General features: G+C 35.7%; 1 protein-coding gene across 7 annotated transcripts in view; it reads left to right on the top strand.

Annotated features, from left to right (window-relative positions):
* ATXN2 (ataxin 2) overlaps nucleotides 1-17,374 on the top strand; it is a 121,435-nt gene that overhangs the window by 95,452 nt on the left and 8,609 nt on the right. For 5 of the 7 annotated variants that reach the window (XM_047088115.1, XM_047088114.1, XM_047088113.1 and 2 more), the window contains 3 exons: nucleotides 9,335-9,519; nucleotides 9,830-9,962; nucleotides 13,558-13,611. In XM_047088115.1, coding sequence (XP_046944071.1) covers nucleotides 9,335-9,519; nucleotides 9,830-9,962; nucleotides 13,558-13,611 — 372 coding nt within the window. The remainder of the gene's footprint in view (nucleotides 1-9,334; nucleotides 9,520-9,829; nucleotides 9,963-13,557; nucleotides 13,612-17,374) is intronic. The other 2 variants (XM_047088117.1, XM_047088118.1) reach the window with 1 other exon arrangement.

Raw genomic sequence — 17,374 nt, 5'->3', positions numbered from 1 at the left:
TTTTACTTTTTAAATGTGTATTTATTGTTTAGAGAGAGAGAGAGAGAGAGAGAGAGATTGAATGAGTGAATGAGCGGGGGAGAGGCAGAAAGAGGTGGGGACAGAGGATCCGAAGCTGGCTCTGTGCTGACAGCAGTGAACCGATGCGGGGCTCAAACTCACCAACTGTGAGATCATGACCTGAACTGAAGTCGGACTCTCAGCCAACTGAGACAGAGCCACCTGGGCACCCCTGGTATATTTTTTAAGTTTATTTTATTTTGAGAGAGACATACAAAGAGCATACATGTGTGAGCATGTGAGCGGGAAAGGGCAGAGAAAGGAAAAAGAGAATCCCAAGCACCAGAAGCACCCTGTAAGCACAGAAGTTTTTAATTTTGATGCAAATTCATTTGTGTTTTTATTGTTGTGGCTTATGCTTTTGGTGTTATATCTAAGGAAAAACCATTGTCTGAACCAAAGTCACAAAGATTTACTGTGACTTATAAAGAGTTTTATAGTTTGGCTGCAACATTTATTAGATTGATAATCCATTCTGAGTTAATTTTTTTAAAGTTTTATTCGTTTAAGTGATCTCTAACTCCAACATGGGGCTCAAACTCCTGACCCCGAGATCAAGAGTCACTTGCTCTTCCTACCGAGCCAACCGAGTGCCCCATTCTGAGTTAATTTTTGTGCATGGTATGAGGATAGGGATCCAAATTCATTCTTTTGCATGTGGTTTTCCACATACCCCAGCACCATTTGTTGAAAAGACTATGTCCTCATTAAATTGTCATGACGGGGCACCTGGCTGGCTCAGTTGGTTAAGTGTCCAACTCTTGATTTTACTCAGGTCATGATCTCATGGTTCGTGAGTTTGAGTGCCACGTTGGGCTCCGTGCTGACAGCACAGAGCCTGTTTGGGTTTCTCTCTGCCCCTCTCCCACTCATGCACGCTCATGCTTGCGTGTTCTCTCTCTCTCTCTCTCTCTCTCTCTCTCTCTCTCTCTCTCTCTCTGTCTGTCTGTCTCTGTCTCTAATAAACTTTAAAAATAATAAAATAAATTGTCATGGCATCTTTGTGTTAACAGTTTTCTTCCATCATGTAAAAAAGGAAGCATACTATATGTACTGTTCTGCACTTGTGGGGTTTTTTGTTTTAAGATCTATTCCATTGAAATTACTGTATATTTGTGTATCAGGCTTTTCTCATTCTTTTTTTTTTTTTTTTTTTCCATTTTGTATTGGTTGGTTGTCCTATTGAATTAGTATGGATAGATACAGGTCCTTTTTCTGATGTGTGTATTTCAAACCTTTTTTTTTTTTTTTTTTTGTAATCTGTGGATTATTTTCTTAAATGTCTTTGGAAGAACAGAAGTTTTAAATTTTGCAGACCATTATTTCAGTTTTTCTTGTATGCTTATGCTTTGGTTTCCTGAATTTGCATACTCCAAGGTTGCAAAGATTTTCTCATGGTTTTTTTTCCTTAAAAGTCTTCTAATTTTCTCCTGAGATTTACCTTTGAATTTTTTGGTTCAGAGTTTTTAATATTTTCCCCACTCATGTAGTGAAGGAAATTATACGCATTTTCTTTCAGAATGTATACAGATTCCTTTTCTTAACATTTAAATCTCTCATCTATTTGGAAGTCATCATGTATACTGTATAAGAGGAATCTAGTTAATCTTATTCCAAATGGCTATCCAGATTTTTTAAATTAGTTGTTTTCTATAATTTGCATACAATAAAATGTATTCCTTTGAAGTGTACATTTTGATGAATTTATATTTACTCGTACCCATGTGTTATTGCCTCATCAACCAAGGTGTAATGATTGTGCTTTGTGTCTGTTCTTTATCAAACTCGACTCACCTACCCCTGGCTTCAGGCAACCATTGACCTGCTTTCTCTTACTATGGATTAGATTTGACTTTTCTAGAATTTTTTTTATAAATGGAATTATATAGTATATAGTTTTTTGCATCTGGTTTAAACAGCATAATAATTTGAAAATATTTCATGTTGTCACCTGTATCAGTTCTTTTTTATTGCTGAGTAGCATTCCATTTTGATGATTAAACTATAATTTACTTGTTACAGGTTTGATAAATATTTTGGTTATTTCCAGTTTTGGGCTATTACGAATAAACATGCTGTAAGAGCATTTGTGTACTGGTGTTTGTATAAGTATTTGCTTTCATTTCTTAAACACCTAGAATGGGGATTTTTGAATTGTATGGTAAGTACAATTTTAAATTAATAAGAAACTGATCAGTTGTTTTCCAAAGTGATTGTATCATTTTACATTCCAACTGATCAGTTGTGTGAGAGTTACAAATATTTTACATTCTTGCCAACACTTGGTATTATCTCTTTTTAATTCTGGCCAGTCTAGTGGGTGTGTTGTGGTGTCTCATTGTGGTTGTAGAGTGTGTTTCCCTAATGATTACTGATCATGGGCAATTTTTTCATGCATTGACTGTGAGTTTTTGCAAAAGTGTCTTCAAATTTTTTCCCTTTGTTCACATTGGGTTTCTTTTCCTACTAATAATTGTATTTTATCAGAAATGGGTGTTACAAATATTTTCTCCCAGTCTGTGGCTTGCTTTTAGCCAGGTTTTCATTTGAAGAGCTGGTGTTAAATTTGATGAAGTCCCATTTATCAAGTTCTTCTCTTATCACTCATACTTTTTTGTGTCATTACTAAGAACTCTTTGCCTGCCCTAGATTGTGAATATTTTTATATTTTCTTCTAGAAGTTTAATATGTTTTATCTTTTCCAAAATTAGGTATATGATCAATCTGAAATTAATTTTTGTGTAGGGCTTGAGGTTATGTTGAAGTTCATTTTCTCCCCATATGTGTATATGCATATATTCAGTTTTCTCAGCACTAGCCTCTGTTTTACTTATTATCTCTGCATTTTCACAGAATTCAGTTGACCATATATATGTGGTCTGTTGCTGAACTAATTTTTATTGTATTGATCCGTGTGTCTATCCTCATGCTAGTATTCACTTTCTTGATTACTGTTACTTTATAATAAATTTTAAAATCAATTCATGTAGGTGCTCCGGTTTTATTTGTTAAACTTGTTTTAGGTACCCTAGGTTCTTTGTATTATCAAATAAATTTTAGAACCAGTTTGGAATTCTGCATTGTATCTGAAGATCAGTTTGTAGGGGAATTGTGTCCCCCTTTAACAGTATTGAATTTTCCTGTTCAGAAACATGGTATATCTCTCCATTTATTTAGATCTTCAGTTTCACCGGTGTTCTGTAGTCTTTTTCATTGTATAAGTTTTGCATATATTTTCTTAAATTTATCACTTAGTATTTCATATTTTTATGCTATTGTTTCAGTGTTTTAAAATTTTTTAACATTGTTTACCAAGTATATAGAGATACACTTGATTTTTTAATATTGAGCTTGTGTCTTGTCTTACCACTTCGCTAAACACATTTATTGTTTCTATAGCTTTTTAAAAATGTTTGTCGGTTTGTTTATTTTGAGACTGAGATGCAGTGCACGAGTGGGGGAAGGGCAGAGAGAGGGAGACACAGAATCTGAAGCAAGAAGCAGGCTTCAGGTTCTGAGCTGTCAGCACAGAGCCCAGTGCGGGGCTCAAACCCATGAACCATGAGATCATGACCTGAGCCAAAGTTGGGCACTTAGCTGACTGAGCCACCCAGGCACCCCTCTAGTAGCTTTTTTTTTAGACTTAGAATTTTCTGTGTACACCATCATAATCTAATCACTGTATCTTTTTCTTGCTTTATTGTACTAGCTAAGTCTTCTAATACATTACTGACTAGAAGTGACGTGATCCTTACCATGTTCCTATTCTTAGGATAAAGAACTTATCCTAAGTTCTTACTTACACTGTTATTATTATCTTACACTGTTAGGTACAGGCATACTCCCTTTTATTACATTCCACAGATACTGCCTTTTATTTATTTTTTTAAATAAAGTGAAGTTTTGTGGCAACTCTTTGTCAGGCAAGTCTAAGTCTGTTGACTTCATTTTTCCCACAGCGTTTGCTCAGCATTTGTCTCTGTGTCATATTTTGGTAATTCTCATTATTTTAAATGTTTACATTATTTGTTTTATATACATATATATATACACACACACATATATATATTTACACGTACATATATATATGATCTGTGATTAGTGATTACAAACTCACTGAAAGCTGAGATGATGGTTGGCATTTTTTAGGAATCAAGTATTTTTTAATGTATGCATGTTGTTTTTTGTAGACAGTGCTGTTATGCACTTACAGGCTATAGTATGGTGTAAACATAACTTTTAGAACGATGGGAAATGAGAAAACACACTTGACTCACTTTGTTGTGATACTTTATTGAAGTGGTCTGGAACCAAACCTAGATATCTCTGAGGAATGCCTGCATACTGTTTGGTGTGGTTTCGATTCCTAATTTGCTGAGGGTTTTTTTTTTTATCATGAATGGTTGGCTATTGACTTCTGTTAAATACTTTGTTATGATGATCGATGATCATACAGTTTTTCTGATTTGCTGTTATTTTGAAGAATTACATTTATTTGTGAATTGAACCAGCTTTGCATTCCTGGCATCCCACTTACATTAGTCATAGTGTATTATCCTTTTTACACATTCCTGGATTTGACTTGATAGTGTTTTGGTTAGGAGGTTTTTCACCTATGTTCTTAGGGGATATTGATCTGTAGTTTGCATTACTTTGTAATGTCTTTGTATCGTTTTGTTATCCAGTTAATTGTGGCCGTTTGTCTAACTTACCAATGTAGTAGCCTAAAGTTGTCATAATTTTTATTTTATTTTATTATTTTTTTAATGTTTATGTATTTTTGAGAGAGAGACAGAGACAGAATGTGAGTGGGGGTGGGAGGCAGGTAGAGAGGGAGACACAGAATCCAAAGCAGGCTCCAGGCTCCGAGCTATTAGCACAGAGTCTGACATGGGGCTTGAACTCACGAACCGCGAGATCATGACCTGAGCTGAAGTTGGACGCTTAACTGACTGAGCCACCCTGGTGCCCCTTCTTTATTTTTTTAATGTCTATAGTCTCTGTAATGATGCTCTGTATTTCATTTCTGGTACTAATAATTTGTTTCTCTCCCTTTTTTTTCTTGATCAGTCTTGCTAGAGACTCATTAATTTTTTCAGAGAACCACTTCTAGTTTCATTGCTTTTTCTATATTTTCTATTTTGTTGATTTTTGCTTTTTATCACTTAATTTCTTTTGCTTTCTTTGGATTTAATTTGCAGTTTTTCTAGTTTCTTAGGGTGATCGCTTCAGTTGGTGATTTTCAAACTTTCTTTTCTAATAGAAGTATTTAAAGCCACAAATTTCTAATCATTGTCTTAGCTGCATCCCCAAAACTTACTATGTTGTATTTTCATTTTTACTCAATTCAGAATATTTTTTGTCTTATAATTTCTTTTTTGACCAGTGGGTTATTTGGCATTGTGTTGAAATTTCCAAATATTTGAATATTTCCAGATGTATTTCTGTTTTTGAATTTTAATTCCATTATGGCCAGAGATCAAATTGATATGAAATACTATTTTTTATCATATATTAAGGGCCCATGTGCAGTTGAGTCTATTTCTGGGTTTTTTTGTTCTGTTCTATTAGAGTGCTTATCTCCGATAGGACTGCTTTTTCATCCAGCCACTCCCAGGTTTTCTTCTTTATTTTTGAGCTTCATACATATCTTGACTACTAAAAAAAATAAAATAAATAAGTTTTTTAAAAACCTATTTATTGAAAATTAAAAAAAATATAGCAGTTAGAATAGTACAGTAGTATACAAGTACTTTTGAAAATCATACACTCAAGGACAATTTTGTTTCACCTATAACATCCCTTCCCTTTTAGATTATTTTGAAGCATGTCTCAGATACATCATTTTATCTGTAAATTATTCATTTTTCTGGAAATATTAGGGCTCTTAAAACAATAAAACACCTATAAGTACCATTATCACCCCTAAATAGAATGAACAGTTCTTCCCTGATATCCTCAAATTTCTCTAGGTATCTTTAAAATATATGTATATTTTTACAATTAATTTGTTCCAGTTAAGATCCAAATGAGGTTTACAAGTTGCATTTGTTTATCATCTTTAAGTCATTTTTAAAAAATTATTTCATGTTGGGCTAACTGTCTATTACAAACATTTTTGAAAGGCTTTATCAGCTCACAACCAGTGATGGTCATTCATATCCTCACTGCCTTACACCCTGCCTTCACCGGATTATTTTGAAGCAATCCTAGACATCATATAATTTCACCTATCACTATTTCAGTGTGTATATTTAAGAGTTACAGACTTTTTGGGGCGCCTGGGTGGCTCAGTCGGTTAAGTGGCCGACTTCGGCTCAGGTCATGATCTCGCGGTCCGTGAGTTCGAGCCCTGCGTCGGGCTCTGTGCTGACAGCTCAGAGCCTGGAGCCTGTTTCAGATTCTGTGTCTCCCTCTCTCTGACCCTCCCCCGTTCATGCTCTGTCTCTGTCTCAAAAATAAATAAACGTTAAAAAAAAAAAAAAAGAGTTACAGACTTTTTGTTTTAAAAATCATAGTTAATAGTGCCATTATTCGCTCCTTTAAAAATTAGCAATTATTTTTTGCTATCCAGAGTATGAATTTCCATTACCATCTTTTTTAGAGAGAGCGAGAGCAAGTGGGAGAGGGGCAGAGAGAGAGAGAGGGAGACAGGATCCCAAGCAGATTCTGTGCTATGAGTGCAGAGCCCATTGGGGGGCTTGAACTCACGAACCGTGAGATCATGACCTGAGCCGAACTCAAGAGTTGGACACTTAACTGACTAAGCCACCCAGGTATCATTTAATATTAAGTAGATTAAATTTAAGGAAAATATATACACTGTAGACCCAGGTATATGTCTGTATAAATACATATGCGTATGTGCAAATGAGTAGGATAGTGGTTGCTATTAGCGAAGAAAATGGTATGCAGACGGTGGAAGGGAGGATTTTGTTTTGTATAATTGAATTTTTTATGTTTAAAGATTGTAGGGGTGGCTAGGTGGCTCAGTTGGTTAAGTGTCTGACTTTGGCTCAGGTCATGATCTCACGGCTCATGAGGTTGGAGCCCTGCATCAGCCTCTGTGCCGGCAGCTCAGAGCCTGGAGCCTGCTTCAGATTGTGTCTCCTTCTCTTTGCACCTCCTCCACTGCCCTGCTACCATGGTTGGTCTCTCTCTCTGTCTCTCATAATAAACATAAAAAATAAAAAAAGATTGTATTCAGACATTTTCTGTATGTGTAACTAGAATTTTAAATCTTAAGACTGTACACTGGACTGGCTTTCTAATTTTAATATGAGAGTCATAATCAAATATCAAAAAATAGTGAAAAGGTTCAGTTCAGTTAGTGAATTTAATTAGATAACCTTTCATTTGATAAAAGTGTTATAGGAATTTGGGGTGGCTTTTCTTTACTAAAAGGAATTGGCTTTTTCTTTTTAATGTTTTACTTAGTTTTGAGAGGGAGAGCATGAGCAGGGGAGGGGGAGACAGAGCATCAGAGGATCTGTAGTGGGCTCTGTGCCGACAGCATCAAACCCATGTGAGACTCGAACTCATGAAACCCTGAGGTTATGACCTGAGCCAAAGTTGGACATTCAACTGACAGCCACCCAGACACCCCAGGTATTCTCAGGGCACCTCGGTGGCTCAGTTGGTTAAGTGTCTGATGCTTGATTTGGGCTCAGGTCATGTTCTCACAGTTCGTGAGATGGATCCCTGCATCAGGCTCTGCACTGTCAGTGGGGAGCCTGCTTGGGATTCTCTCTCCCTCTCTCTCTCCTCCACTCACTTGCGAGTGTGTGCTCTCTCTCTCTCTCCAAATAAGTAAATAAACTTAAAAAAAATTATGTGGAGGGGCGCCTAAGTGGCTCAGTCAGTTGAGCGTCCGACTTTGGCTCACTCAGGACATGATCTTGTGGTTCATGAATTTGAGCCCTGCATTAGGCTTGAGGCTGACAGCGTGGAACCCACTTTGGATTCTCTGTCCCTGTGCCCCCCTGTCCCTCCCTAGCCCCACCCACCCCGCTCCTTTCCCATTTATGCTCTCTCTCAAAAATAAATAAAACATTTTAAAATAAAGTAAAATTTATAAAAAGAAATATGTGGACTCTGAAGATCAAATTCAGAAAGATATTACCATCTTCATTTTTCCCATTTTCATATTGGCTTTTCTGAATAGATAAAACAGTATATAGCTCCCCTAAATGTATACTAAGAAAATTCACATATTTAAAATAAAAAGCAAATTTTGTCACTGAACTAGTAGTTACTTGTATAATTCTGGTGATTTTATGAAGATGCCAAGTTATACCTGCTTTGTGCCTCATACCTTGTTGTGGGCAGTGGTTCATGATTCTTCCCTCAAGTGGCTTTGTTAACATCCTCCGTAAACCCATCACAGACAGCAATCAGTGTTACAATAGACATGCAAGGGAAAGATACACAAAACATGCAGCTAGCTCTTTTGGGCAAACTGGGAAAGATACTACAAAGGAGATGACAGTTGAGCTGAATTCTTCTTTTTCTTCTTCTTTTTTTTTTTTTAGTAATTTCTGCACCCAGTGTGGGATCCGAATTCACACCCTAAGAATCGCATTCGCTACTGACTGAACCACCCAGGCACCCCATGAGTTGAATTCTTAACTAGAATTTTAACAGGAGGAGGACCATAGGCAGAAATCTGGGTGGAATAATAAAAGACGAAAAACATTTTTTAAAAAAGAGCTATTTAGAAATCTGCTACGTGATAGCATGTGATGCTGTGTTTTGAGAAAGCAAGAAATTGTGTAAGAATTCAGTGGTAGGAAATTAAGATGGAGTTAAGGTTAGTATTGGCTCTATATTGGCTTTTGTGAACTATTGTTTTTCTTTGTATACGTCTAATGCCCTTCTGTCGCAAGTGGCATAATTTGGCATATCAGACAGGGGTTATCTGAGTAGTAGTATGAAAGAAACATTTTATAGTGCTGTAAGAGTCTGATGCAGGGATTTGATCAAATCTGGGGGTCATTATAGAGGGTCTCTCTGAGGAAGTTGCTTTCAGGCTGACACCTGAAGGATGAGTCAGAGTTGTCCAAGCTGAGCTTCGAGAATCAGTGTTTGTGACTGAGGCCTAATAGCATGTGTGGCAGGAAAATAGCCCAGAGCGGCTGCAGCAGTGGAGGGAATGGTATAGCATGGCATTGGAAAGGCAGGCAGGAGGGTCCAATCATGCCCAGGCTCGTGGACCGTGTTCATGTGTTTGATTCTGGAGATGCTCTTTTCTAATACTAAGTCATCTTTTCTGCAGTACCAAATATGCCCCAACAGCGGCAAGACCAGCATCATCAGAGCACCATGATGCACCCAGCCTCAGCAGCAGGCCCACCGATTGTGGCCACCCCACCAGCTTATTCCACACAATATGTTGCCTATAGTCCTCAGCAGTTTCCAAATCAGCCTCTTGTTCAGCATGTGCCACATTATCAGTCTCAGGTAAGGCCGATACGACCGAACTCTTCATTTTTGTTCCATTTAAATAACTTCTAACTTTTAATATGGTAAAGGGGTTTTCCTTTATAGTTGTGCTGTGTGTTATGGTGAAGTAGATAGCTAAGGACTTGGGGGGTCTTTTTCATATAAGATTGCTGATCAGTGTTAACGTATTTCAAAGGAAATAGCCAAAAACAGTTTTAGGATTTTCAGACTTGTTTCTGGAAACCATGGAGTTAAGACATCTAACTAAAATTTGCTTGACTGTATTTGATAGTTTAATGTTTTCTCTTTATTTTTTGTTTGAACACAGCATCCTCATGTCTATAGTCCTGTAATACAGGGTAATGCTAGAATGATGGCACCACCAGCACATGCCCAGCCTGGTTTAGTGTCTTCTTCAGCAACTCAGTACGGGGCTCATGAGCAGACGCATGCGATGTATGGTAGGAAGACTTTTGTTTGTCTCTTTCAGTTTGTGTGACTAATTTGTTTTAAACCTCTGAAAAGATACTTTAAGAATAACTTGTGCCATTGAGGGTCATGAATCTGAAGAAAAGATGAACCCATTTCTATAAGTTTTGGCAAATCTGTTCCTAAAACTCCTCTGTCTTCAGATGTTTCTCCTTAGTTTAACTGAAACGTAATGATGTGTGTAACAGAAAGCATATTTTGTGGAGAAAGCCATCTTCTTCCTCTTCCTCATCAGTATTACCACCACTTGGCATGGCCTGCCTAAGGCACAAAAGAAAGTTTTACCATAATGAAAGCACTCTCCAGCAAGGAAACATTCTGCTTCTCTTCTTCCCCTGGACGTTACTGGCATTACGTATTTTTATTGCTCTTTGTTAACATTTTAACAAATGTTAACAAATGTTAAAATGTTAAAAAGTATGTTTTTGCCTCATGCTGTATTTTAAGTGGTCAAAATAGTCTAACATTAGATATGCTTTAGACATGAGTCACATTTTAAATACAGTCAACATAAGTAATGGTAAAATGAAGAAAAGTATCCTATATAAAATAATTAAATGGTATACATAAGAATAATAAGCAGAAATCTCCATCTGAGTTTTATGGCTGGAGAACTTTGTGCAGGTCAACTTAGGTGTCTGAAGTACTAAAATAATATGGTTTTCACTGTTGAGAATTTAAGATTTCCACTTACATCTTGTAATATAGAATCAGTGAGTTGACCCATATTATAGTTTTCAAAATCACATTAAATTAGTGCTGATTTCATTAAGATGTAAATTTTGTTGTGAACTTTCCTGAGTGCTCCTGTGCGGTCAGTTAGGTTTTCCCATTGGCGTTTCAATTTTTAGAGTGTGAGGAGAGAAATTCAAGTTCATTCATACAGATAAAAAGTGTGCCACTCTTAGAATGAAATCATAGTTACATGTGATTATATGGCCATTTCAGTTCTTAACCCTTTTAAAACTTTTTTAATGACTAAGAATAAAGATTTTCTCCTTTTTAACTTCAGGTGACACTTGATTTTAGAGGTTCATAAGACTAGGTGGGACTCAGGCAGCAGCAATCATCCTTCTTGTCACCTATAACCTGCTCGTGCTTACTTCCTGGAGACATGCTTCTATTGCATATGTTCACGGTGGTAGGAGATCTACATGATCATAGGCATGGTTTTTATAAAATAACTTAAATCTGATCTTAATTTTCCACATTATCACTTAAAACTTCCTAGTGTGGATTATTCTCTTTGAATTAAAATGAGGTAATTGCTACATTTTGGGAAACTTTCTTACAAGAAACCCATTCACAATTTAATTGAAAAGTATATCAACAGACTGATTTTGGTTATGATTGCTTGTCATTGGCTTGTCTTAACCAGGACTAAATATGTATAAAAAGACACCATTGACTCATCATGTATACTTTTATGCAATTTGTATATATTTCAACAATTTTCTGGTTTGCTAAAGGCTTAGGTTAAAAGTTCATTATGATTTTTTTTATATATTTCTGATAAATACATCATGATTTAACAAGTGGAGAAAACATTTCTCTCCTCCCATTTTCTGGCATATTCCCCTTTGAATAAGATCTAAAACTTTTGAACTAAAATTTCCATTGCTTTTAGAGAACAACTGTCTGTGTACCCATGCTTTTGAGACATTGTAGTAATACTGTGATGTTGAGAAGAATCTTTCTCCTCAATGTGTTCACTCACTGCCAGCATCTGGTTTTTCCTTTTGGATGAATGTTCGTTGGTTTGAAATCGCTTGTACAGTAAACACTGTATTTGAGACACTAATGGTTTTATAACTACCTTCCCAAAACTTTTCTATTTGAAAAGCAGTTGGCCTTGGACCCTGAAGTCAATTGAAATATGGGTAAATCAGAAATACTGCAAACAAAACATTAGACCTAATGTCCAGTGAAATCTGGAATGAACTAGTCATTAAGACCAGTTTTTTTAATGCCAGGAGAAAGTTGCTCAGCCAGATCTGAACTACTCTCCTGCAATTTCCATGGCTTGTATTTAATTGATGTCTGTTGATGAGGGGACAGGTTGGGGTGAAGCTCTGGATTTCATAGGATTGTTGCTGGTTACTCAGGGTTCTCATTTGGGTACTCCATACTCTAAAAAGAACAGTAGGAAATGAAGTATAAGCCATAATTTAATCTGCTAAAGCAAATTCATTAATTCTTCAATAATTATTTCAGTTATTTTAGATCTTCCAAATCTTAATTATGCCAGATAAAGACACATAGATATGTTTTCAGAGTACATTATTTTAAACTTAAGATATATTTGTTGCTTAGAAATGCTAATTTTACTCTCATACCCCTCGAGCAGTTTATATTTCATATTCCCAAAGGAACCAAATGTTTTTAGTATGAATTATGTTTATTGTTAAGATCCGTTCTATCTAAATATTTTCAAATTTTTATGCAAACAAAAGAATATGCACCGAGATGTTGGCAACAGTTCTGTGTCACCTTTTTGTCACTTACCAATTGGATGGCCATAGCAAAAGGCTTTGAGAATAGAAAGGACAGTAATGACTAAAGACTGATTGTTATCTTCAGATGGTTGGTATGCCGACAGATTACTGAACAGTTACATTGTTAGGAGTTATCATACATTCTAAGTAGTTGTTGACCTTGTTCTCTTTCTAGCTATCTTAGAAAGGATTTTGATCACAAAAACTTCATCTCTTTGACTTTAATCTAACTTTCATCATTGCCCCATCCCTCCTAAGAAGTTTTTCTTAGGAGTAGCGGAAGAAGTTCCTTTTTGTTTCTTTAACATCTTGTCTTGTAATTCACCTAATTTTCTTTTAGGGCAGTGGCATTTTCCCTTTCAGAAATAGTAGTAATGAAACTTCCTCTACCAACTAGAGCCATCAAGAAGAGTTAGATCCAGAATCCTTTTTGAGTTTGTTTTTGGTAGTTTAATGCAGATAAATTAGAAAATACAGGAGGCAAAAAGATTGAGAATGCACCTGTTATCCCTCCACCTGATAATTACCTGTTAACATTCTGGTGCATATCCTTCCAAGTGTACCTACACCCCATTTATGTAGACATTTTAATAAGGAATGATATCACACCCATGTTTAATATTAACTATTTTTTCTTAAGTTTTGGGATTCACTTCCAGATGCCTGATAAATATCTTACAGAATAATGATGTTTTTATTAATAATGATTTACAAATCTGTTTGAGTCTTTTGAATTAAACTTGGTAAATACTCTCTTATTCTGGTACATTATTTATATTAAGGTTATTCAGTGGAATGCCATGTTGGTCTTTCGATTAGATGATTTTATTCATTTAAACAAGTCAGCATGTGGAACTCAGCATATCAATACAGAAGAAAAATGTTTCTTGGTTCAGCCCTATCTTGTTTAATTTTGTAGCAATGTTTAAAGTACTTGTCATCTCTTGTAAAATAAGAAAAATGATTTATGCATGAATACAAAAAGAAATTTATAAATATGTCAACCTTTCCAGAAAATTAGGAAAATGCACACCTCAAAAGGCTAATTTACCTTTCTATTTCCCAAATTCAGCATGCCCCAAATTACCATACAACAAGGAGACAAGCCCTTCTTTCTACTTTGCCAGTGAGTTGGGTTTTTTATACTAATTTTAATTGAACAGTAAAACACTTTTTAAAGAATACATGTTAAGGGAGTAGACTTGTTGAGCAGTATTTTCCTTGTGCCAGACAAAATCATTGAAAATATGTATATTTGTAAATAATTCAGAGTTTTAAAAAAAGGAAATATAACCCAGCTTAAGAAAGCTGGAGTTAATTAAAAAATTGAGTTGCTTCAGAAATTAATTTTTGCATACCAAGCAAACATGTGACTGTTTTGGAAATGCCTAATATTTTCCTTGTTCAGAGAAACTTCTCCAGAAATCCATTTTTTTTCCTTTTTTTTCAACCAAGCCACAAACTTAGTATAAAAAGCTTAAAATATTAGGCTTTTTCAGTATCCTGGCTAGAAGAAATTTATCCTTATAAGGATTTTTAATTGAATAGGTTTGAAAATTTAGGGAAGAAACGTTTCTGTCTTTTCAGTCTTTGCATGACTGAAGGTTTAAAATACTCAAGTGGTAGACACCCAGGATGTTTTGAGCTTCACCAGGAAAGCGTGACCTAGCTGCTTGATTCTGTTTGGCAGCACTGGCCCCTCTCGCTACCAGTGAAAAGGTAAATAAACGATGGCTCCTAAATGGAGAAAGTCTGGGCAGGGCTCTCTTTTGGAAGTGAACGTGTAGGGTACATCATAGTTTATTTTGTAGGGCAGTTTTTAAGTAAGGCTAGTCGTGGACTTTTGGTATTTGGATAGGAAAGGTACTAATTTGCAGAAGTCCTTCAGAAGTGTATGCCAGTAATGAGTAACTTTATGTGCAATATTATATTCTAAGGGATATTAAATATTAAAATTTTAGATACTAAATTTTGGGTTACTTTAGAAAGACTTGATGTCTGAATCTACTAAATGCCAGATTTTAAAAAGTGTTGAGAAAACATTTTGACTTAAGCTTTCATTAACTATGCCGTGACTTGGTATCCAAAAATAAGTGTGTACTTGTTATTTATTTGGTGCTAGGAATTGTTAACAAATTTAATCCTTTAATAGATGCTCTTTAAAAAGGAGTCTTGCTGTATATCTGTACCATTAAAGGGAAATTTTGTATGTGATATAGTATGTAAAAAACAGTTTCAGTAATTAATTTTATTATGTACTCAATTTGAGGTCTCAAATGTAGTTATCCTCACCATCTTACTGTCTCTGTTTAATAATTTTGGAGTCAGTTTCCTGGTAAGTAGCTAAAAGTTTCTTAATCATCACACCTAAGTATTAACTGCCTTAGTATAACTTCCCTTAAGAGGAATTATTAGTTCTTAAAAGAAGCTAACAGTGGGGCTGCTATTTATAATTTAAGTTGCTGCTTGTACCACCCCCTCCCCACAAGCCATTTTGCCATGGTTTGGTCTAGTTGCATTTTACCCCTTTTTAAGAGTTCAGCTTTCCTTTACTTCTTTTTTTCTGAATTTAACATCAAGTTTAAAAGTTGGAAGATTTTGTTTTCATTTTTAGTGTTGCAGTGCTGGTGATCTCTCATGACTTGTGCATCCAAGGTCAAAATGACAAAACCTAGTTACAAATTAAAGGCACAACATTATTGACTGAACTGGCTTCAGTAAGATCATGGCCTAGGAAACAACTTTTAGAATGTGGTTAATGTTATGAGGATTTGACAAGTCACGTATTTAGAGTTGTAAACATTTGTATCAAGGAACACAGTGAGTGAGGAACTTTTGGACCAGGTCTGACCCAAAAAAAGCAATACTTCTTTGATTAGCCTGCATTAATCCAGATTTCATGAAGGCAACTCAATTTTTATAAATAGAAGTTTGATGAATAGGTAAATCAGAGTTTTGAAGAACATTTATTTTTACCTTTCGGACTCCTCAGCTAAATTAGCAAGCATGGATAATAAAAGCAGTTAAATGCTTGACGTAGCTCCGTAAAGCCCAGCATTTACTGTTCTTCACTCTCCACTTCTCCCTTCTCTGATTCCAGTAGATTTCTTCTACAGTTTTATTCTATCTTGATTCCTTTCTCTTGGCTCTCTCTTCCCTTCCACCTGTTCCCCCGTCAGCCTTTTAATGTCCCTCCTATCCCGTCTTTCTTTGTCTCCTTCATAACTGGCCTTTTGAGGAACCAGACCATATTTTTGTTGTCATAAAGATTGAATTAAAGTATCGATTTCACATTTTTCCCAGTCACCTACCCAGTTTTCCTATGTAATATGGGAAAAGAGTTCCTGGATGAGGTACTGGTTAGCAGATATCTTTTAAGCAAGAAGATAAACAGAGGAGAATATTTCTAATTAAACTTTTAAAAGTTTTATTTGCAGCTAATGAAGCATATTTACATGTCCTTGATTTTTCTTATGATGCATTCTAGTTTGTTGGTGCTTAGGTAGGGAAAGGATGGGTGTTTTAAACAAAACCTGTATAGATGCACGCAGTTTGGATTACTTGAAGTATTTGTGCTGTCAGTGCAAAGGAGCTATAAATTATAATACTCTACTTTAAAGCCTTTCACTGTTGGTAAAGTACTCTCGCAGAGATTCCTTTTAAAAATGCACAATAAGACATATTTCATCTTTAATTTTTTCCAAGTAATTTCAAGATTTTAACCCTTTTAAATTGATGAATTACTTCATTATGAGATGTAAAGACATAATTATTCTCTTAGTGAGGTCCTGTTTCTATGTGGGAAAATTAGTAAGACAGCACCCAGCTAGAATTTATTTATTGTTTTTAGTTCCTTAAAATTTTGCTTAGAAAGTCATTAAAACTACAAACATTTCTTGAATAAATAAAGTTTAAAAAATAGATACTCTGAGATTCTGTACTCTCTCTTTATGAAACCTCAAATAGAATATGGGATTCAGGAATTGCTTCTCCCTGGATAGATTTAGTATTGTTACAAATGAAACATTTCAGAAGCTTGGGGTGTGTGGAGGATTTTAATGCTGGTAGTTTGAAAATAAGGAACACGAGGGGTGCCTGGCTGGCTCAGGCTTTGGAGCATGCTACTCTTGATCTCTGGGTCATAAGTTGGAGCCCCATGTTGGGGGTGGAGATTACTTTAAAAAAAAAAAAAAAAAAAGGAAAACGAAGAAAGAAAAGAGGGATGAAGGATGGAAGAAAAGGAATGTGAATGATTTCAGACGTCACTATCCAGTAGAACTTTCTATGATGAAAGTATGCTATAAATTGTGCTGCCTAATCAGCAGCCACTAGCTACATGTGGCTATTTTAGTTATTTAAAAATACATTTGAAAAATGAGTGTAAGATTTTTGCAGGAGTAGAGTCCGGTTCAAAATTTATGTCAAGTCTTTTAGACCAAGTCAATGTCTAGACACTTTGAGGGGTTCTGAAAGTTAGCCTAGTGAATGTGATAGTGGAAAATGGCCTAATAAGCAAATGATTTAGAAGAAAGACACTAACTGACTTTTATTGACTTGTGGGACTGTGGAGTTAAGGAAATCAGCACATCATTCTTCCCAACTCTCAGAAGACAGGCACTGACTTCCTAAAAACACCCAGAGAGTATCTTGCCACAATTTTCCTTATTAATATATTCCAGTGTGTATTAACTCTTATAATTAGGGAAATGTTTTCAGTGTGTAAACCAAAGTGTTTCGTTTAATCTGGGCATTCATGAATATTCATTAATGCCCACTCTGGTGTTGGCAGTGGATGCACAGGTGATCCTAGCACTTGCTCTTTGCCTCGCCTTTCCCTCTTTTAAAAGGTGCATATATATAGGGCACCTGGCTGGTTCAGTAGGTAGAGC

Source organism: Lynx rufus, unplaced genomic scaffold (genome assembly GCF_022079265.1).
Source record: "Lynx rufus isolate CCGP_SWC_20201006 ecotype Redwood Valley unplaced genomic scaffold, mLynRuf1.p SCAF_24, whole genome shotgun sequence".
Taxonomy (NCBI): Eukaryota; Metazoa; Chordata; class Mammalia; order Carnivora; family Felidae; genus Lynx; species Lynx rufus.
Note: the sequence above shows the minus strand (reverse complement) of the source record. Positions and strands in the feature narration are given on the sequence as shown.